This window comes from Hakea prostrata, chromosome 3, assembly GCF_041222555.1.
Source record: "Hakea prostrata isolate BN-2017 chromosome 3, UWA_Hpros_2, whole genome shotgun sequence".
NCBI lineage: Eukaryota > Viridiplantae > Streptophyta > Magnoliopsida > Proteales > Proteaceae > Hakea > Hakea prostrata.
The window spans coordinates 24647595-24668212 of NC_142602.1; the positions used below are offsets into that span (position 1 = coordinate 24647595).

Consider the following 20618-nt stretch of genomic DNA (forward strand, 5'->3'; position numbering starts at 1 on the left):
AACACAAAATATAGAGGATGACGACTCCAAGTAGATCCAACGATAAGTGATGGCATTAGCTGATCCAAACCACCCTCCACCCTCAAAAAATAAAGAATTTAGACTTTCTATCATGTGTAAACCAACCACACAATTTTCACCCAATTAAATTGAATTTGTAAAAGTTAAGAGTTATCAATTAAGACTTTTAAGTTTTAAAATAATAAAACTAAATGAAATTTAAAAATTAAAATGTTAATGATTAAGATTAAGACTTAAGAGTTTAGAGTTATCAATTAAGAATTTTAAATTTTAAAATAATAAAACTAAATGAAATTTGAAAATTAAAAAGTTAAAACTTAAAACTTAAACGGTAAACGGAACACCCAACCCATACTCAAACTCAAGTCTCAACGCCTCAAACACCGAAACATGGATCATTAGGTACATTTAAACAATACAAAAAAAAATTAATTACATTTAATATTTTATTTTGTGAAGGAAAGACTGAAGGGAACACAATCAAAATACAAGAACCGGACTCGGTTTGGCTTCGGTTTGGCCAGTTTTAAAGGTATTACCTCCAAACAACAAGTGCCCAAGAGAAAACTCGTTTGTCCCTTGAGATTCTATTTACAGGATAGAGAGCTTTTTTAAAAAAAAAAAAAGAGGGGGTGGGGGACCCCCCCGCACACAATGTTCGGACTTTTTATTGAGTGCAACATTGCTAGGATAGAGAATTGTATTTATTACATCCTTCACTATACATCCAGGAGGGAGACCCATCTTCAGTCCACCTTATTGGTGCTTAGATGTTGTCTTAACATATGTTAAAGAAGAGGAACCCCCCCCCCCCCCCCCCCCCCCCTGGGCAACAAAAAAAAACCGCCCCCAACAACCCCAACAACCCCCCCCCTCCGACACTTTTTCACCATATATTTGTGTAAAATTCACATAAAAAAAACTAATAAAATAATTTAGAAATTAAACCAAATAGGTATCACATAAACCCAAACAAAATATACGGTAGAAAGGTGTACTGCTCCCCCACGGTGACCCTCTTTTAGTAATAAACATGTCATGCATGCTCAGATGTTAATTCATTATTTTTCAATCAATTGGCTCATCTGGAAGAATTTATTAATTAGTCCAAATAATTTCGAGCAGAGGACAAATTATTTAATTACCCATCATTTTCCACTCGTATACTTTGCTTAAACATAAGTCATTGGATCTTAATCAAAGCTGAGTAGAAACGGTTGGTTCTCCCATGATTAAATTTGAACCTGCTTGAGATATGGCTATCATAAACCAGTTTCCCCTAAAATGACCGTGACCCGATCTGTTCATCTCTGATAAAATCTTTCTGATTATCGATCTGCCAATAAGTACTAGACCAAAAACCTGAAGCAAGGTTAGTTAAACTCAAATCTGCAAAACTCCTAGATATTCAGGTATTCTGGGCTAAATTTACCCCTTGTATACATTGAACCCTGATAACCAAAACCAATCACATCAAGATAAACAGATCAGCATTGGTAACATAAAAACGTAGGAACCAGTTTATGGGTTTAACCATCAGCAAGCCTAATGGTGATTTTCAATATTATCTTCTACCTGACAAGGAAAACCCAGTTCTCTCACTTTAAAGGAAAGCTAAACATGCCATTGAAACAACTTAATATAGTAGTAATTCATATTAAGAACTGGAAAAGAATGAATTTGATTTGATAGAGTGACACCATTAATAAGAAATTTTTCAACACCTAGTAGTAATAAAGGCCTACAGAAAAACAATACTTATACAAATCATCTCATAAATGAATAACTTTTTAGCTACAATTACGCAAGTAAAACAACTGCTAATTCAGAAGTACATTCCCACTGATAAAACTAACAATACTGAGTTGATGTCCTAAAACCAAATCATTGAGGTAAACTACAAAACTTTTGAAGTGCTTGACAGCGCCTATACTGTATCACCTGAAACTGCGAGTCCCACAGAATTGAGAACCTTGTGGATGACGACACTGGTCCATTACTCTCTGAAAATTCAGCATTAATTGCTAGTTTCAATAATTAATACTTGAATAGCACAGCCCTTCCAAACAACTTGAATCCGCCAAGGAAAACCAAAGTAGAACTCACAGAAGACCTTGCATTATTCTCAATTCTTTAATCGCCTCTGCTTTTCCAGAAGAACCTGCGACAGATTAAATAAATTGATCAGCTGGCAAGTCACAATTTGAAAAAAAGCAAAACCAAGTGAGGTCAGTCAAATATGTAACGACAATGATATTGGAAGTTCAAGAACTTACGAATCACGTATCAAATGAAACCCGCTAGCAAAATTCACTCTCTTCCATTGGAACCTCAGGCAAATCAAACCTGTCTTCTTCAATTGGTTTATTGATTACTGAAATGGCTGATGGTAAACTTGCGTCAAGGATCAAAGATAATTCACACTCTTAGTTCAATGAACAATCAAGGCTTCATAGTTCTTGTTTCAGTGGCTTACGAACTAGAGCGAGATAAACATTAAGGGGATTTATGAAACTACAAGATACTTTGTCAAGAAGCATTTTAGTCCCTCTGAAATCTAACTGAAATGAAGTTTCCACCAAAAAGAACTGAACTCACCATAAATGGAGCAAATTCCATATACACCCTGACTTTGAATACTATTATGTTTACCCGTTGGAATTTATTCAATTACGTCTACATCCCCTTTGTTTCGACTTAAATATCAAACACACCACCCCTACTGTTAGAATAGCTGGGTTAAATAATGACTCAACATCTATTTTATTTTCAGAGTGCCAAAATGCCCTCATTTACCCTCAAACCTGCTTTGACTTTCTAGGAGAAAAGTAAAAGAACAAAGAAAGAAGAGGGGAGGGTGAAGAACAACTGCCCTCTTTTTTTTCCCCAATTATAAGAAGATTCAGCAAGGGGTGTGATCATACCAGCACTAATGCACCACCCATCGAAACTCCGAGGTTAATTTTTTCTGGATTCCTCCATTTGCAATTGAATTGGTAAGCTAGTTTTTAGTGCCACTATCCACCACCCGTGGTGGAAGTGCAATCTTAGACGATGGACCTCCAAATCCCATTCAATAGATATCTTACGGAAAGCCATCCGTTTCGATGTGTCTGCGAGAATTATTTCTATTCCCCATTCCTCAATTGTAGATACTCCATGGAACAGGCGCATTGTTGTCTCCTGGGGTCTTAATTTTCCTCTTCGGCCTCTTTGAAGGTTGTTCTCCCCTCACCCATTGTCTTCCCTTGTATTTTTTTAGTTTCGCTTTGTCATTTAATATATTTCTTTACTCATCAAAAAAAAAAAAACAAAGACTTAGCAAGGGTAAATATGTCTTTTCCTATTTTAAAGCTAAGGAGTTAGGCACATGGGAATGTTTGTAATATATTAAATTCCAGGGGGTATAAACGTAATAATCTGCAGAGTCCAGGGAGGTGTATATTTAATTTTCTGCCATAAATGGGATTCAGATTTTCAGTGTATCAATTTGAAATCAATTAGCACATCATAGTAGACTCCAGACTGCTACCCACATGCAAAACTGTAGGACTTTAATAAGCAGTAAGAGACCTTTGAGAACTCCCAAAATAGAACTCAGACCAAATCACTACTGAGACCAGGTCAACCCTAGTACTTAAGAAACCTACAAGTTTTATCCTAATTCAATAGTTAAGAATATAAAATATTGGCAAGTGGATCAAAATAGAAACTACGTTCCAGAATAAGAAACAAAGCTACAACTCCACAACCATACAACTGAACAGAATCAAACAAAGGCTAAACTCTTCACCAGAGTTCACTCAATCATCTAGAATACAATATGTAAGAATCACCTTAAACCAATGGCCAGAATTCATGGTAGATTATCTAAGCACAATAGAAACTAGATAACTGAAGTTTAGTAGTTAATAGTTACCAATCCACAGGGCAGATCAAACACCAACTCAGGTCAAAAGCATGGTATGAATATCAACTAGGAACCCAAAATATCTCAGAGCATTCTAAGGGCCAGATATTGAGATAACAGTACCTCAAAGTTGCAGCCACAAAAACCGAGTTCAAAAGCACAGAAACAAACAAATAGGCTCCTTACCATAGTAAAACCAAAAGATATTAAATCCATTGGGCAATCAAAATTAAGCCTGACTTGGCCCAAGAAAGGCTTCCAAGCCCAAAATAACATGCACAGCTTCTTTTCATGCTGATATTCAGCATTACACCAATAATGCATTCAAGCACATCTACATTTTAGGTCACTGATTGGACTGTCCAGGGGTCTCCCTTAGTGACACTGATATACCTCATTAAACCGCCAAAAAGAAGTCATCAAAACTACTTGAAAGCTCCTAATCATGCATCTACGCTTTAGGCCACTGATCTGCATACGATATATCTTGAAGCTAGCAGAAAAAAAAGCTTATTTAAGTCCATGATCAGCTGATATGGCTGGCTAATTTTTGACTAGTATCTGAAGCATAAGAAACATATGGGTCAGACTCTTCTCTAACTGCCCTAGGTTGGTCAAGTTCTCAGCAACTGCTTATAGAGCTCTAAGACAAGGCCAATATTACCACCAAACCATGTAGAATTTATTAAAGGACATGCTGAAAATTTGAATTGTAGGGCAATGAATGGAAAATATAAAGAAAAGCCTCAAAGATATCTTCAATGGGGAATCAGGCCCCCCAAGAAAATATTCCAATTAATTTCAAGTTGAAGGATATAAATTGACATGAGAACATCCTCCTTCTCCCCTCGGTTACGACTACTTGCAAGCTCCCTCCGGATTTCAGGGGTGACCTAAGATAGATGGTCAAAAAAGAAAGAAAAAAATAGCAAAAATTAAGAAGAAAAAAATAACATAAAATTAAATAAATAAATAAAAGAAACTGAAAAAGAAAAAGTGATAGAAGGTCCAGATGAACTTACCAAGTAATGTTTTTGGTGTTGAAGTAGACGATCCAGATTATCCTTGTCTTCCTTAGTCAGTTCATTCTTGTACCTGTATAGATCTTTCAGTAAGTATCTGTAATTAATGCACAGATGCAGGCGCCAATATTGGAATAACTAGTTTGCGGCTCATACATCAAATCAATTGATGCAGCCAAAGCTTAGCTAAATTGACCTGGGACGGATCAGAACGGTTAGCATCTGACCCATTCTGAGTCCAAGATGGAAGTATTCAGTTCGATGGAAAAAATATCACATAAAACGCAAAGAACAGAAGATAGATTTTGAGCCTGGGTTTTCCTCATTCAATTTCCATAGACTAGCAGTTGTGAGAAGTCTTAAACATTAGTCAGGGTCGATGTGATGAGGCCAACATGACATAGTCTCATAGAATGATAAATCAGAAAAGGTTGACTGGGTATGCATGTGTCACTGACTCACTTGGATTTCTTGAGTCTCTTGCAGTTTATGAATGTATCTGTTTGTTAAGAGAGATGTCAGGGTGAATGCACCACTCCCCCAAAACAGGCAAGTGGTGGGGGAAGATCAACGAGTGCAGCCAAAAATTTTGGCTGTATTTCCCAAATAATACAAGAAGGGGAGGGCCTTGGTGCAACTGGTCGGTGGATAACAGTTGCAGTCCCAAGGTCAAGGCATCGAATCAACCTCTCAGCAAAAATTGCTGGGGCAAGACTCCGTAGGGAAACTCCCCTCTCCCCCCCCCCCCCCAAAAAAAAAAAAAGAAGAAAGAAAAGAAACACCCAGACTCTCTTTATCTCTTTATTTCCCAAATAATACAGAAATGCCATAAACAATTAACATGTAGAAAAGAAAAATCCTCACCTTTGCACAAATGCAAGAAGTGACTGGTGCCATATCACTGGCATGATCCTCGTGTCATCAAGAAACCTCATAAAATGGGCGACAACAGCATCAAGCACACGGTAGGGTAATGCATACTTCTTCTCCAAAAAAAGCTTCAGAATGAAACTGCCACAGGTTAACCAAGGGAGAGAAAAAAAAGTCAAGCTAATTTTCCTTTTTGGCAAAAACTTCTAGTGTCTACATGTTAAGCTGTTTCTTTTCTTGCAGATTCTACTTTTGAGTACTTTCTATATTGCATTCATGCACAACTTTCATGAGGATCACATTCCCAACTTAAAACAGAAAATACATGGAAACTCTTAACTTCATTTTAATCCTTTTCATTTCTTCAAATGCTAGTAATAAAATTCCAACCCAGTTGTTTAGAAAAACCCCGCCAGCTTCAAAATCAATTCTGGGTCTAAGAACCATATCACCTAGAGATGCATTCTTATCTTTAAATCAACACAGGATGCATTTGGTTGCTCAATTTTGATCATAAAGTCAAAATTTACCTCAAACATTGTCATTCATGTGTCATATATCTTGTGAGCTCCAACCAAAAAAGCATCAAGGAATGTGATGGCATAATTTAGTCCCCTTCCTATCTCTATGGGTTTCTTTTCCAATTTCATTTCCATTGTATTCTATTTATGTGAAACCCAGAATCAATAACCCAGTTGAGTTTGCTAATGCGCGCACCCAATTAACATATATCTCAAAATTAAGAACCAAAAGAAATCTCATCATAATAAAAAAGAACTTTCAAGAGTTCACTAGTTAAGTAAAGAGAGAAGGATATGAGAGGATTACTAAATGATGCTAAAATAAGGACAAAATAGAGTCAAGATAGAAGGGGGCCAAGTAAGGTGGGAAAAGACAATATATATTAAATTGTAGAAGAGGAGGGTTGTCTCCAACCCTGTGACTCTTAACCAAGGCCAAAAACCAGATTCTAATTAAGTGAGAGTACTCTCTCATAAGGACTCCAATAAAACCAAATTACAGGAGGTTTATCCTAATTTCCAGCCCTTAAAATCTTAACTGGAGACAACCCAAAGGACCAACTACTAAGAAACTGAGAACCTGAAAACACATCAAGCAGAAGGAGAGGAAAAGAAGTTGGTTTTTATACTCTTGGTGACAGCAGTTCTTCTCGAGGGTTGGCTCCTTATTAAAATTTCTACTTTAGATGTCATTCTTTTTCGCATTGTTTTAACTGCTAGTTTTACTAGGATGTTTCTATTTTGATTGTAGGCTATTTTGGTAGCCAAAGGATTTCTATTTAATTTTAGGCTACTAAGTAGTCAGGACTTCTATTTTTGCCCTATCTATTCAAATTAACAAAGTTATTAAAAAATAATAATAATAAATAAATAAATAGGGGGAAGACTCCAGCCACGATTTTGTCAAATCAGATTTGAGTCTTCTTCATTGAGAAAGCAGAATCCTATGGTAAAGTAGCAGCAATCAGGGTGAGTGAAACCTTTGCAATGGTTCATGGTAAAGTCTTACATAGATCTTGGAGGTGAACCCAGACCATATCCCTCTGTCTCTTTCTTTTGTCTTCACTCTTCTTCTTCTGCTGCTGATTCACTATTAACACCTACTGTTGTAGGAGTCCTCCACTATTACAAGGACTAGAATTTCAAGTTTTGATGCAGTTACCATGATAGTAGGCATATGAAGGATTTGGGAATATTTTGTAATTTCATTTTACTAGTATATATATGTGGGAAAATTTACACTTGTTAATTTCCCAGTTTGGTTTGCTAACTGTTGAAGAAAGCCACATCATTCCCTGTAAAAAAATTTATGATAACAAGCACATAAGCACTAACCTTTGTGATCAAGTGCTAAACTGTCAAAAATACTTTACAGACCAATAAGCTTGAAGATCAGTGGAATATGAACAAACTAGAAGATTAAACCTAAAGATCAGAAGTAAGATTGATCGAATGCACCTTAGGACACATTGCACACTCATAAAATGCATATCATGTCGTACTTTTACAATATATACAATATACATGCATGTTACCTAGATAGATCCAAGGATATGTTTAGGATGTGGCCAAAGGAACAAAAGGACAACTAAAGTGGCTAAGAGTCAACCAGACAGAGAACAAAGGAAATAGAAGCGTATAGGCCCAAACAGATCCGGATTTGCCAAACCCGGCGCCTTTTGTGTAATGGATTGAATCTGTCTGATCAAATAAAATCAGACATGAGGACTGAATGGGAACAGAATGGCACCGTCTGGGAAACGGCAAGGCACCATCTGGGAAATGGCAACGCCATTTGGGACCACTATAGTACAAAATTCACATTTTAATGACTAGTTGTGAAACGGCGATCTCGTATAGCAAAAGGTGATGCCGGTTGATCTTAAGTGCGACAGTTTTATACTTGCAGAAAGCCTCCCATTACCTACAGCTACACTTAAACCTCCATAAAGGCATTTATTAGGCTTCTCCCAAAGTAACTAGACTATGCTAATCATGATAAGTAGAAACTAAGAAAAACGCCTTTGTCATCAAGTTTTTAAGTTTATTCAAACTCTATAAAAGGAGAGCATACTCCATCAAAGGAGAACGTGTTTTAGAGCTTAGTAGAAGCATTCTTTCTTTTCTCTTTGGTTTATTTAGGCTTTCTTTAGTTTTCTTTGCTTGCATTTGTGATATTTTAATTTCTAGATTGAATGTTTAGGTTTAAGTTTTTTATGTAATGCAATTCAAGTTCAAGTTTCAAGTTTTTAGATTCGTTTTTCTCTGGGTCTAGCAATTGCAGATTTAGATCATTCTAGATCTAAATCTGGTTGTTAGGGTTGGTTGAGATTCGAATCGTTTGTTCAATTCGCAAGCAAGTAACCTTCTTTATTAATCTTCTCTCCTCCCTCCATTCCCGCTTCTATCTACCCCTCCATATTCTTAATTTAGGATTTACTTTCAGCATTATTTATTGTTCTCCCTTCCTCTGGATCCTTGATCAGAGATGCCTACAGTCGTGCCTCTCTTTGGTTAAGGTTTCCATTTTACTTTCTGCAATTTACTTCCAGCACTGTTTATTATTCTCCCTTCCCCTGGATCCTTGATCAGAGATGCCTATAGTCGTGCCTCTCTTTGGTTAAGGCTTCCTTTTCCTTTTATTGCTTTGTTATTTACTTTCTGTTATTTACTTTTTGCACTGTTTTTTTCCTTTAATATCCATTCCCCCGATCGGTGGACTGTAAAGCTACGGCAAAGGGTCCACGGTCAAAGTCATTATTATTATACTCCCCTTCCCTCGATCCAGAGCTGACACTCGGATCACTTCCCTTTTCCTTTTTATTTTTATTGTTCGCATTTTTTTCCTGTCTTTTATTTATGCATTGATTGTGTTTAATTTATTTTTCGTTTCAATTCGATTGCATTAGACGTATAGATTAGGATCATTTAGTTTAGTTAATTAGTTAACAAAAATTGAATCATTCCACTCTCACATTACTATTAAGAAGTTGAAGTATAAGTGGCATATCTCCTTGAGATCGACCCGTTAGCTACACGATACCGTGCGCTTGCGGTTACTTTTAAATTTCACAAACAAAGATCATAAAGGATCTTCTCATCCTTAGAAGAATTGTAAAGGTCCTAATTCTCTACTCATTGTATTGAAAGAAAGAGAAAAAAACTAGTGGAATACTCTCTTAAAACCAAGAGAAAGTTGATATAGACTGGGATAAGTCAAACCAATAAAAAACTGCTTGTGTTATGAGTATTTGATTATTGCCATCTTACTTAATTATCTAAATTTCCAATAATTCTCAAAGAAAAGGCAAAATTCACTAGGTGTAACCTATTGAACTCCCGCTCCCTCTAGGTTATGTTCATAGTTACAACATTCAGCTTATGAAGGAGACTAGGATTGTTGCTCATTTATGATGAATATGATCCAATGAGAACTTCTCCTTTCTTCTATTTTCAGCTTTTTTATATGGGTAGTGGGGCTATTGATAGAAATTTCGAGTTTGGGTCGGTGGAGTTGTGCGGCTGTTCCATTCTCCTCCTTCTCTATTCAATGTTCATTTCTGCTCTATTACTTTTAAATTGTTTTTGTTATTGTAGAGTTATATTGCTGTCTTTACCAGTGATTCTCCTGTTTCTGAGAGGTACTTGCAAACTCTCAAGTTGACATCTATCTTTACTCAATACTCTTCAGCTCAATTTGAAATTTTGAGGGATCATGAGTGTGACAGAGATGAACCCCTCTACAGTTTCAAGCGAAAGACCTGATCTTCACCAGGAGTTGTTACATGAACTTCACACCTGCTTCCTAGGTCTTACCCAGACCTAAGTTGCACAATTCTTCGTCATTTAGTCTCCTATTGTAGCATTTAGCGGTGGGCATTAGTTAAGTTTTTAAGTCATTGCCCTCTCCAAGAAATTTCAGTTCAATAAGTGTTCGTATCACCAGAACTTGAAATCAGAACTCGTTTGCTGTAAAGAATCCGTATTGTGAAGAAAGAGACCAATACTCTTGTTATTTACCCCCAAAAAAACCGTAATTTTGTTACTATTGTACTTTTATTCAATTCCATTCCTTCTCTAATGATAATTGTTCTTATTACTACTATTCTGGGCCTCTAGTAAAGGTTTTCGAGCCCCAGATTGATGCAGGTCCAGCACTGAATTGGCCTGTTTTCCTTTGAAATCAACCTAGGAGTGATGGATATGGGGGTTGGGCCTTTATTTCATATGTTTATGTAGTCCTGGGCCTTAAGTCTGGTGTCTAGCCCAAGTGTGCAAATGGGTTATTTATTTTGTTTAAATAAGGTCAGGTCTATGAAGAGTTATGCACATTAAGTAAATAACCCTTATCAAGGCAGCTACACGTTAGTATGTTACCTAATTAGTCCCTGTTAAGGACAAGACTATTGAAAGTCATGCATATTAACTAAATAATCCTTATGATGCAGGACCAGCAGCACCAAAGCATTTTTGGCTCCAAGGATACTCTGGTCATTTTGCGGCAGACCTACTCGAGCCAGCAAGGCCTAATTACAATCAGTAAATTTTGAGGAGTCCAATTCAATTTCTATTTTGTTATTTGGGTCAGCCTAGGAGCAGTAAGTTGAAGTCCTATTTTAAATCGAAGTTCTATTCTATTTAAAATAAAAGTCCCTTTCTGTTACCATTAGGAGTTGTCTAGTAAAGGGATGACACTCTTTTGTTAGTTTTGCAATGTTAGGGAAGCTGTCATTATTGAAAGTCATGCATATTAACTAAATAATCCCTATGATGCAGGACCAGCAGCACCAAAGCATTTTTGGCTCCAGGGATACTCCGGTCATTTTGCGGCAGACCTACTCGAGCGAGCAAGGCCTAATTACACTCAGTAAATTTTGAGGAGTCCAATTCAATTTCTATTTTGTTATTTGGGTCAGCCTAGGAGCAGTAAGTAGAAGTCCTATTTTAAATAGAAGTTCTATTCTACTCAAAATAGAAGTCAAATCGAAGTTCTATTCTATTTAAAATAGAAGTACCTTTCTTTTACCAACGGGGGTTGGTCCAAGTGGTAAGCAGCTTGGTCTGCTTAAGCAAGGTTTCGGTATCGAAACTTTGTGGATGCAAAAAATCCCCGCTGGGAGACTCACCCACCACAGCCAGGTGTGCAACCCGGGTCGAACACCGGATTAGTCAGGGCAAAGCCTTGGAAACCGGGGTTGGCAACCAAAAAAAAAGAAGTACCTTTCTGTTACCATTAGGAGTTGTCTAGTAAAGGCTATAAATACACAGCCTATTGCTTGTCACAAACCAGTTTTTTGGATGAATAAAAATATTGAGAGGAGTTGCAGCAGAGAGTAGTGTGGTTCAAGAAGAGGTTTCCAGGGTTTCAGCCTCAACAGTATCCTTGCAGTAACATTGTAGAGTGTTTCCCTTCATATCTACTTCATCCCCAACCTTCTAAAATCAGTAAACACTCATCCCTACCCTTCCCCATCTTCTGTCCCCATCAAACCCTACAATTTCCCCTCTCTTACCTGCAGCACCTCTTCTTCTTCCCCAGAACCAAAATTTGCATCTCTCAACACCCTCCACAAAATACCTCCCCTTCTAGGATCAAAACCTCCCCTCTCTGTCTAGCACTTGATCCCAACCTAGCCCTTATTACCCTCTAGAAACCCAAAATTCTGAAACCCTAATTTTCCCAAAACCCTAACCCTTTAAACTTGAATCTGAAACCAAATCAGCTATGTTCAGATTTAGGTCCCCAACATCTCTAAGCCTATAAACCCTAACCAAACCCAGTACAACCCTCCTACAAACCGTAAAAAACAAAGACAGCTTTTAAAACCTATACCCTAATTCGACTGCTGATTCCTTATTTGACCTTGGGTTTTGGCCCTCACCCCAGTGAGGCCACATCAACTTATCAAGGCTGATACATGTTACCTATTTAGTCATTGTTTAAGGACAGTCCATATTATCAAAATTCTATTTCAATTCAGTTTAGTATTTCAAGTACAAGTAGGAATACAATTGTTAAGGCTATAAATAAGCCTCTATATCATTAGTAAAATCAGCTGTTGCAGCCTATTTGTTTGTTGTTCTCAGAGAATAGCATGCTCCAGCAATGGTAAGTCCAAATGCTCCAGTGAAAGGGTCTCTAATGAAGTCAAGCCGAGTTTCCTCTATGGCTGTGGATTCAGCCTGCATTCAGATAAATCCACCATCTCAACTGCATTAAACAAGGCTCCTACACCATGTAAGTGACGACCAACATATCCCATATCCTTCCCTCTTACCTTTTATTGTATCTCTTGAATTTTTGGACTTCCTATAACCCCCAAACAAGAACACCCTTATATCTGCAATTTAGTCATCCAAACCTCATCAAACTTGGAGGATCATATCCTCATGTTATTACCTACATCCCCTCCAGCTTCAGCCCATTCTGACACTTGTAGACCCCGGTTCCCCATCTCTAAATTATTCACCACATATCTCCATGATCAAGAAACCCTTTCTTGGTCCCATTAGAGTTGCCATCTTAAAAGATCTTGAAAGAACTTGCCCTCATTCAATTGAGGCTACATCATAGATTGCACCAATCCAGTCCAGCATTCTCAAGTTCTAATTTCTGTTTTATGCTGTGTTCTAACAGCCGTAGGTTCCTATGTTGGGTTCGGTTACTAGTTCTTTATTACCCCCATTCCCCTCAACACGTTATTCCATCATTTTATTTATTTTTTGTTCAGATACCTTCATCTTCAGTTAAAAATCTACTGTTGCTTTTTGGATGGACAACAGGATAGTGGATTTATTCCAGCCAAGGAATGGGCTATTCCTTTTCTGCTACTATTTGCGTCTCTCTGCTCCCTACCTTCAAGCAGAGTTAATGGGGATTGTTTGTCTTTGAAGTAAGAATCCTGTATTACTAAAGTTTCTATTTTCTGTTAACCATTTTCCCAGCAGATCCGACCAGTGGATCAGCTTGATTTTGGAAGACTTGAAAAACCTATATCAATCAACTCCGACTTCATAGTTCAGACCCATTTGCTGTTAGATTCTAAGATTTCACAATCTTTCTGTATTCTGTCACTTCTAACATGGATTAATGTGATTCTATCTGGTGATTATTTTCAACTCAAAGTTTGATTTGATTACCAACAACACATAAATGGGTAATATTTCTTATACCACATCAACTGCTGAGCTAAGAACAAAAGGCAACATTGAAAGCCCAGAACGACTAAAACCTACAACCTACCAAACTTGCTTACTAAAAAAGTCAAATATCACAGTTTCACATGTGTCTGGATACCTTGTTGTACCATAATAATTCATCTCCGCAAGCTTCAGCAGTCCAGCACTGTGCACCCATTAAGAGAAGCGAGTCAGATTGGGACAATAGTACAGGTAAAGTGCCACCAACAAGGTCATGGTATTCAAGGTGAAAAAAGAAAAAAGAAAAAAAGCATTACCTTGAATGAAGTGGTGGAATAGAGACCTTCTGAATAACACTTCCAATAATGACAGCTTCCCTAATATTGCAAGTTCCTGACTGTACATTCATAATGAAATTCTTAGTACCACAAGAAAATAGATAGAAAACTTCAAAGAAGGTTATAGCTCATTTACTGGATTTCCAAATATCGGTGAAGCGATTAACAAGAATCATGACTTGATCAAGTCAACAAAGTGTTCCTATATACCAATAAGATGGAAGAAACAGTAGCAAAAGAACCACTGGGGAAATGGGGCTACTAAGTAAAAAGAAGACAAGGAACAAAGATTGCCTGCTAAGTTATGGATTAAGCTGAAAGAATGAGGAAGAAATGGGTTGAAAGAGTAATAACGGTTATAACAAAGACCTTGTTTAATGTAGTGTGAAACCAGAGAATTCTCAAAATGATTAACCTTAGAGAAAGGCAAAAGGAAAAAAAATACAAGTCTATCAGCTAGCCTTTCAACTAACTGCGAACAAGTCACCTTTGTTTTCTCAGTAATTGTTTACATCTTTCATTTTTCAATCCAAAAGCAAAACAATGATAACTAGGTAAACTGAGTGACAAGATCAACTCCTACTCATGCAACAAGTCAAGAGTCACAGACTAATAAACAGCACAAAGACGATATCAAATAATTTATCAACACAAAGAATAATAATAAACAGGGCCGCAACAAAGATACTTTCACCAAGAGCAAAAAAGAATGCCAGTAGACTGCATTTAGAAGGGCTCTTGACATACCTCACATAATGGAAACAAAATACCCTTGAAAAAGGCTGCTGGCTTGTACAGCGACTTCTTCAAAGCTTGATATAAAGCAAAATGGAGCTTCTTATTCTTCCTTATGTCTTCTCTAATCCTTGGGAGCAAGACATACCTGTAGAAGCGCTGGGCCTTCTTCACACCCAAATTGGAAGAGAAGATTCTTGTGGCTTGATACACAGCATTTGGTGACCAATTCTCAGGTTCTGTCAAGTACAGTACATCTTCCCAAAGCTCCATTGAGGGGATGTGTTTGAATGCCTTTGGGACTTTTCCAGTAGTGTATCTACTAAGCAGTTTGCCAACGCTGCAAGTAATGTTAATTGGAAGGGGGGAAATAAAATATAAAAAATAAGAACCTTGATGAGTACTAACAGGACTTGTGGTCCACACGCAAAAGCACAAACAATAAATAATACCCCATTGAAGGTGGGTGCATTACCCCTTGTATAAATCTATGATGGTCTGGTCCATTTTAGGGAGGGGTTGTACTTCTGTAAACAATCAAACAGAAATTTATCAGTTCATAAATTCAAATGCAAGAGGAGCACATGGTACAAATAAGCAAACCAAAGACAATTCACTATTCTCGAACTACAAACAATTTATATTATTGATCAAAACCACCTGGCGCAAAGCTGGAAATTTGCTTAAATAATCAAGCATGGCCTCAATTCAATGTTATAATGCACTAGAAGGAGAAATACTTAAAAAAGTAAGGCCAGTCAGTAATACTTGTCCAAATGCTGGATTTGATAATGTATATCCCAGCTTAACTGCAACTGGTTGTGAAGTACCCAGACATTGACATTGTTACAAACTCAGAACTCCCATCCCCACACAAAAGGAAGGAGTTTGTCCACAAATGATAAACCCCCTAAAACCCTTAAGTTTACCACCCATGCAAGCTGTATTAGTTCTTTCATTTATTACCAATACTTAGCATTCTTTATGTCGATTTCATGGAACTGTTTCTATCCCAACAGAGTTCTTCCTTTGACTATTAGACCTCCCAAGCACAAAAAATTTTACAACCATATGTTTCAAGTCATTCTACCACCAATGACAGAATTTGCATTCAACTCAAGTGTCCTCGCAGGTTTTCATCCCACGAGCTCCCAGAATCTCTCTTGACAAAAAGGAATGTGATTTAAAAATTTTTAATTAATTATGCTAAAAAGACCAAAATTTTTACTCGAAAGCGCACTGGAATTTGCATAATACACACAGATTCAGTATGCACTTCAGAATTCCTATCTCTTTCGATGTTAGAAAATCTGGAGCAATAAGTGAATTTTTTTATTTTTTTTCAATTCTGAGTTGTACTTCGTAATCAACCTAAACTATCAATGAAAGAAAGAAAAATTTTACCTGAAGAAACCTCTGCTTCTTTTTCTTTTATTCTCTTTAAAATGAGGTCCGTCAACGTCTGCTGTGGACCGGCGTCCTTCGACATAAAAGCTTCCAAAACTCTCTCATCCTCCTCATCAATCTTCTCCTATTTATTTAGGATACAAAAAGAAATTCAGAAAACGGACTGTAAAACCAAACGATAGCAACACAAACACACAGGGAGCAGAGCAATTTAAATTTTAAGTTACTTCATTTGCATAGCCACTGTAGAGACTAAGAGTTTCCGAAAAACCATCAAATGCATCAATATCCTCTTCTTCATCACCATCATCTGTAGCTTTTCGTTTGTCAGTAACCGCAAAGAAGGCAGAGTTGGGATTTTGTCCCTTAGTTTCTTCTTGGATCTCCTTTTGCTGAATTAAGGCTTCTTTCAAAATTTTGGAACTCATTCCGGTCGAAATCATCTGATAAAAAAGAAAACCCAAATCAGACGTAAGAGATAGGTAGACAGACAGACGAATAGGTGAAGTAAATATATCACCTTGTCTTCTTCCTGATGTTTCTTAGCTGCTCGTGATCGCTTCTTGGAGGCGACTGAGGAGTCATCAGCATACAAAGGCTGGTGCTGCTGCTGCTGCTGTCGGCCTCTCTTTCCCATTGTTGGTGAAGCTCTCAAAAGTCTCTCACCCCAACGCTCAGTAGGGAGAAACCTAACGAAGCAGCGAGAGGGAAAAAATAAAACCAAATAAAAAAACCCTAACCGGAAGGTACACTCCGTAGAAAGATTGTGACTTCACCCCTTACCGCCACTATTCTCAATTTTTCTATATATATATATATAAAGCAATATATATAAAGCGCCTTGTTGCTTTATAAAAAATAAAAATAAAAACCAACTTTTCGGACTTTTGTACTGCGCGGACATTCTCCGTGCAGGTTGCAGTTTCTCGACAGCTTTCAAATTCTAATCCAACGGTGATAAGAACGGGTAATATGGTAATTGTATCAGTTCACTTAAAATAAATTTTAAAATTTACAAAAGACTACGTCAGTACTATCAAATTCACAAATTGAAACCCCAAAAACGAGATCTTGTTAATCTAAAAACCCTAACCGACTACTACACAACACTAAACTCGTCTCCGGTGACCTAATTCGCCTTCTACTCTCATAGATGATTAGTCGAAGATTTTTGTTTTTGTTACCTTATAGCAACTCTGCCTTAATAAATACACCTTTTGTTAAAAGATAATGGAAAACTAATACTTCAGCATCTATCTTATTTTCAAAATCCTCAAACTGCTCTCATTTACTCGTAAACCCATTTCAACTTTCAAATAAACAAAAATTAAAAGAAGACAGAAAGAAGAGGGTAAGAAGAACAACATGACTCAAAGAGGAGAAGAAGAACCACATCAGTAACTTTTAAGCATTTTTATTTTTTTCTTCACTAACATGAAGATTTGATAAAACTAAATGTCTTTTTTTTGTTTTAAAGTTAATGACATTAGATATTGGAGGATGTGTAATATAATAAATTTTGAAAAAGTAACGCGTAAGGTTGCTCCATTGATAAGAACACAACCTCTTAGTGAGGAAGTCTTAGGTTAAACTACTCTTTGCAAATCTAAGAATATAGCAAAAGGAAAAGAAAAGAAAGAATCCTTGATCTTGTAATTCCACACTATATATGGAGAGTGGAATGGAGGGTCGGATTCAAATCTATTAATTCATACCACAAATTTGATTGACATTTCATGCTAAGACACCTAAAAAAAATTCCCTCAAAATAAATGTAAAAATTTTTTTATAAACATTCCCAATAATTATATATAATTGGCAATAACTCTCAAGAAACAATAGGATAGTACACTCATCAGCAAGTTCAACTAAATTATGGTTAAAAAATTTACATACTTTAAAAAATATAAAGTTCTAAATTTCAACTTTTTTTTTTCTAGGGGTTAAATATTTCTTCCTCTCTTCCCTTTATCTTTTGTTCGAGGCATTGTGTTCTTCAAACCTCATGATCAAGTAAGGTTTAAACAACAAAAGAAAAGAAATTCAATGCTTGATGGCCTTTGGTCCTCCAACGGAAGAGCTATGTTCTATCGGACAAGACCAGGTGTTTGACATCTTTTTTGGTCTGCAAGATGAGTTCATCGGCTTTTGAATTGTCAAAAAGTCCTATGCTTCATCTTTTTTTGCATATTTTTGCATTATCTCCTCAAGCTATTTTATGTGAATTTTGGTTGCTTGTGCATCAAATTAGGGAAGAGTTTGGGAAATTGATGGACCATACTAGGAATCTCTTCCATGTCTTCTAAGAATTTAATACAATTTGTCACTTATCTATTCGCCTCTACATTTATGTTAAAAACGGTTCATCTTTGTAAACTTTAGCAAACTATCGAGTTTGCTCTACATCTTTTTCTAGATTTTTCTCCTTGCAAGTAGATTGCAATATGTTCTATTGAAGCTTTGAATTTCTGATTACAAACCCAAAAGTAGTTGGGACCATGAGTATCTCCAACTTTCTTGCAAGACGTCGTTGAAACATCGTTGAATTTTCTTGGTAGTTGTTAACTGAAGTTTTAAATACTTTTATTTGGCTTTAAAGAATATGGAAGTTGGATTTTTCAATTAGGGCTTGCGAAAAAATGAGTTTGGGATCGGGTAGAGCAGGGGTCTCATTTTGTAAGTTTTTAAAATATTAAATCTTTGAATGTAAAAATAAAAAATAATATTTACATTTATACATCGCTATTTTATTTAACACCGCTGGATCATTTCTTGTATGTGTGACATAATCCCCATGGCTGGTTGTTGGTTGCAGGCTACGGCCATTGCAACAAATAAAAATCCATAAAGTACTTGGTGTTGATTGACGAGTTTGGTAATTTCCTTATAGCTAGCTTTCAAATAAATGTCGAATGAGTTATACGATTCAAACAACATGTAATATTCAAAGCCAAAAGCTAGAGTAAATCCAATGAGCGCCCATTAATTAGAATATTATACATAATTGAGTCCTAGTCTCCTAGGGCACTCACTAGGATCTCCCTTTGAAGTGCCAAATGCTATAGAGATGGGAAATATGATCAAGAGTGCTTGAGAAGCATGAAAATACAACTAAGGATAAAGATAAATTTGTCATTTCCTCTAGTTAACTAACAAGTCGGGCAAAAAAAGGGGCGGCTGTGAATTTAACATGGTTCTAGAGTGTTTATGCTTTTCATCAATTATCTTAAAGCATTTCTAACGTTTTCATTAAAAAAATAATAATAAAAAAATCCCACAATGGTAAATATTTTTTTTAACAAAGCTGAAATTATATTAAGCTCTCAAGTCGAAGACCCAAGGCAAGCAAAGAGGGGTTTACAATGCAAGCTGGCGGGGATAAACACCAAGACCTACTAAGCTAAATGACCCTGGAGCCCTTAGCAAGAAAATCTACCTAAGCATTTAGGGACCTGCTGATAAAGTTGAATCTAATAAAGTAAAAAATAGTTGAAAGCTTTAACACATCTAGGATAATGCCACTACTAGGCCAATCCAATGATTGCATTTGGCCATTTAAGGCCTTAACGGCAGGCATATGGTCATAAAATATAACCAATTGGGTGATTCTAAGTTCCAAGATACAAAAAATGGCGTCTCTAATCGCCTCAAGCTCCATGATGAGAGCTGAAAACCCAAAATAGAACAAAATATTTGTAATTATAAATTTGCCCATAGGGCTCCACAAAATGCAACTTCTCTCAATATGCTTTGAAGAGGGATTCCAAGCAGCATCAACAAACATGCTAAAGTTGGATCGAGGTGTCGGAGTATCCACTTGAACATCACTAGGATTAGATGAATGAACCTGCAAAACATCATCTTCGTGGGTCAACTTCACATCACAAAGCAATCTATTATAAGAGTTTAGAGAGGAAAGAAGAGAAAAGGTTTACCATTGAACAAAATATTATTTCTATTAATCCAAACCACCCAATAAATAATGTTGCATAGGTAAGAACAAGATCCTTTTGATTTAATGATGAAAATCTAGCTTCAATGAAGTCTAACCCTCATGTAATGAGTTGCTGTTGAACTTACAAGAATTAAGGTGCAACATAGAAGCTCTCCACATTTGCTTTGCAAAGTCACAATTAAACAAACATGGTTAATAGATTCAACCTGTACTTTACCTTGAGATGAACAAAGCATACAAAGAGGAGATTGAAAGCTATTTCTATTAAACAAAAGCTTTTTGAGTTACAATACCTTCATGAACAACTCTTCAAAGGAAATTTTCTATTTTGGGTAAGGTATAGATGTTCCATATCCAACCCCCAATTAATGTTTGTAGAATCAGAAAGGGAATTTGAGAGCCCATCAATTGAATTTCTGATCAACTAATATGCATAATTTAACTTTGAACTTACCATATTTTTTCATCTTTCCAAACCTAGAAATCATCAGCTTCCATATTTGAAATCGGAATTGATAACATAGCAATTTTCTCATTAGGGGTGAAAAACACATTTTAAAGATAATATTTTTAACATTTTTCCCTCCAGTCAATTAAATCGCCAACAAAAATGGGTCCCATAGAAACATGAGATAAACAAGGGAAAAGAGAAGGTAGGTGAGGGATCCATGGGTCCCCAAAAACTTGAGTTGATAAGCC

At 36.5% G+C, this 20618-nt stretch overlaps 1 protein-coding gene across 2 annotated transcripts; it reads right to left on the bottom strand.

Annotated features, from left to right (window-relative positions):
• Nucleotides 1–1155: 1155 nt before the first annotated feature.
• LOC149021825 (bystin-like protein) lies at nt 1156–16743 on the bottom strand. Of its 2 annotated transcripts, XR_016172361.1 has the most exons (13): nt 16485–16743; nt 16192–16407; nt 15962–16088; nt 15033–15084; nt 14570–14897; nt 13802–13881; nt 13642–13689; nt 5818–5964; nt 4954–5026; nt 4749–4824; nt 2298–2410; nt 2128–2182; nt 1156–2024 (listed from the first exon to the last, which is right to left on the bottom strand). XR_016172361.1 is itself a non-coding variant. In XM_089150005.1 (12 exons), the coding sequence occupies exons 1-11, from the start codon at nt 16599–16601 to the stop codon at nt 2322–2324; spliced, it is 1353 nt and encodes a 450-aa protein (XP_089006131.1). In that variant the 5' UTR covers nt 16602–16743; the 3' UTR covers nt 1161–2182; nt 2298–2321. The 2 variants fall into 2 exon arrangements, 1 of the variants encoding a protein (XP_089006131.1); XM_089150005.1 differs by having other exon boundaries at nt 1161–2182.
• Between the last annotated feature and the right edge of the window lie 3875 nt (nt 16744–20618).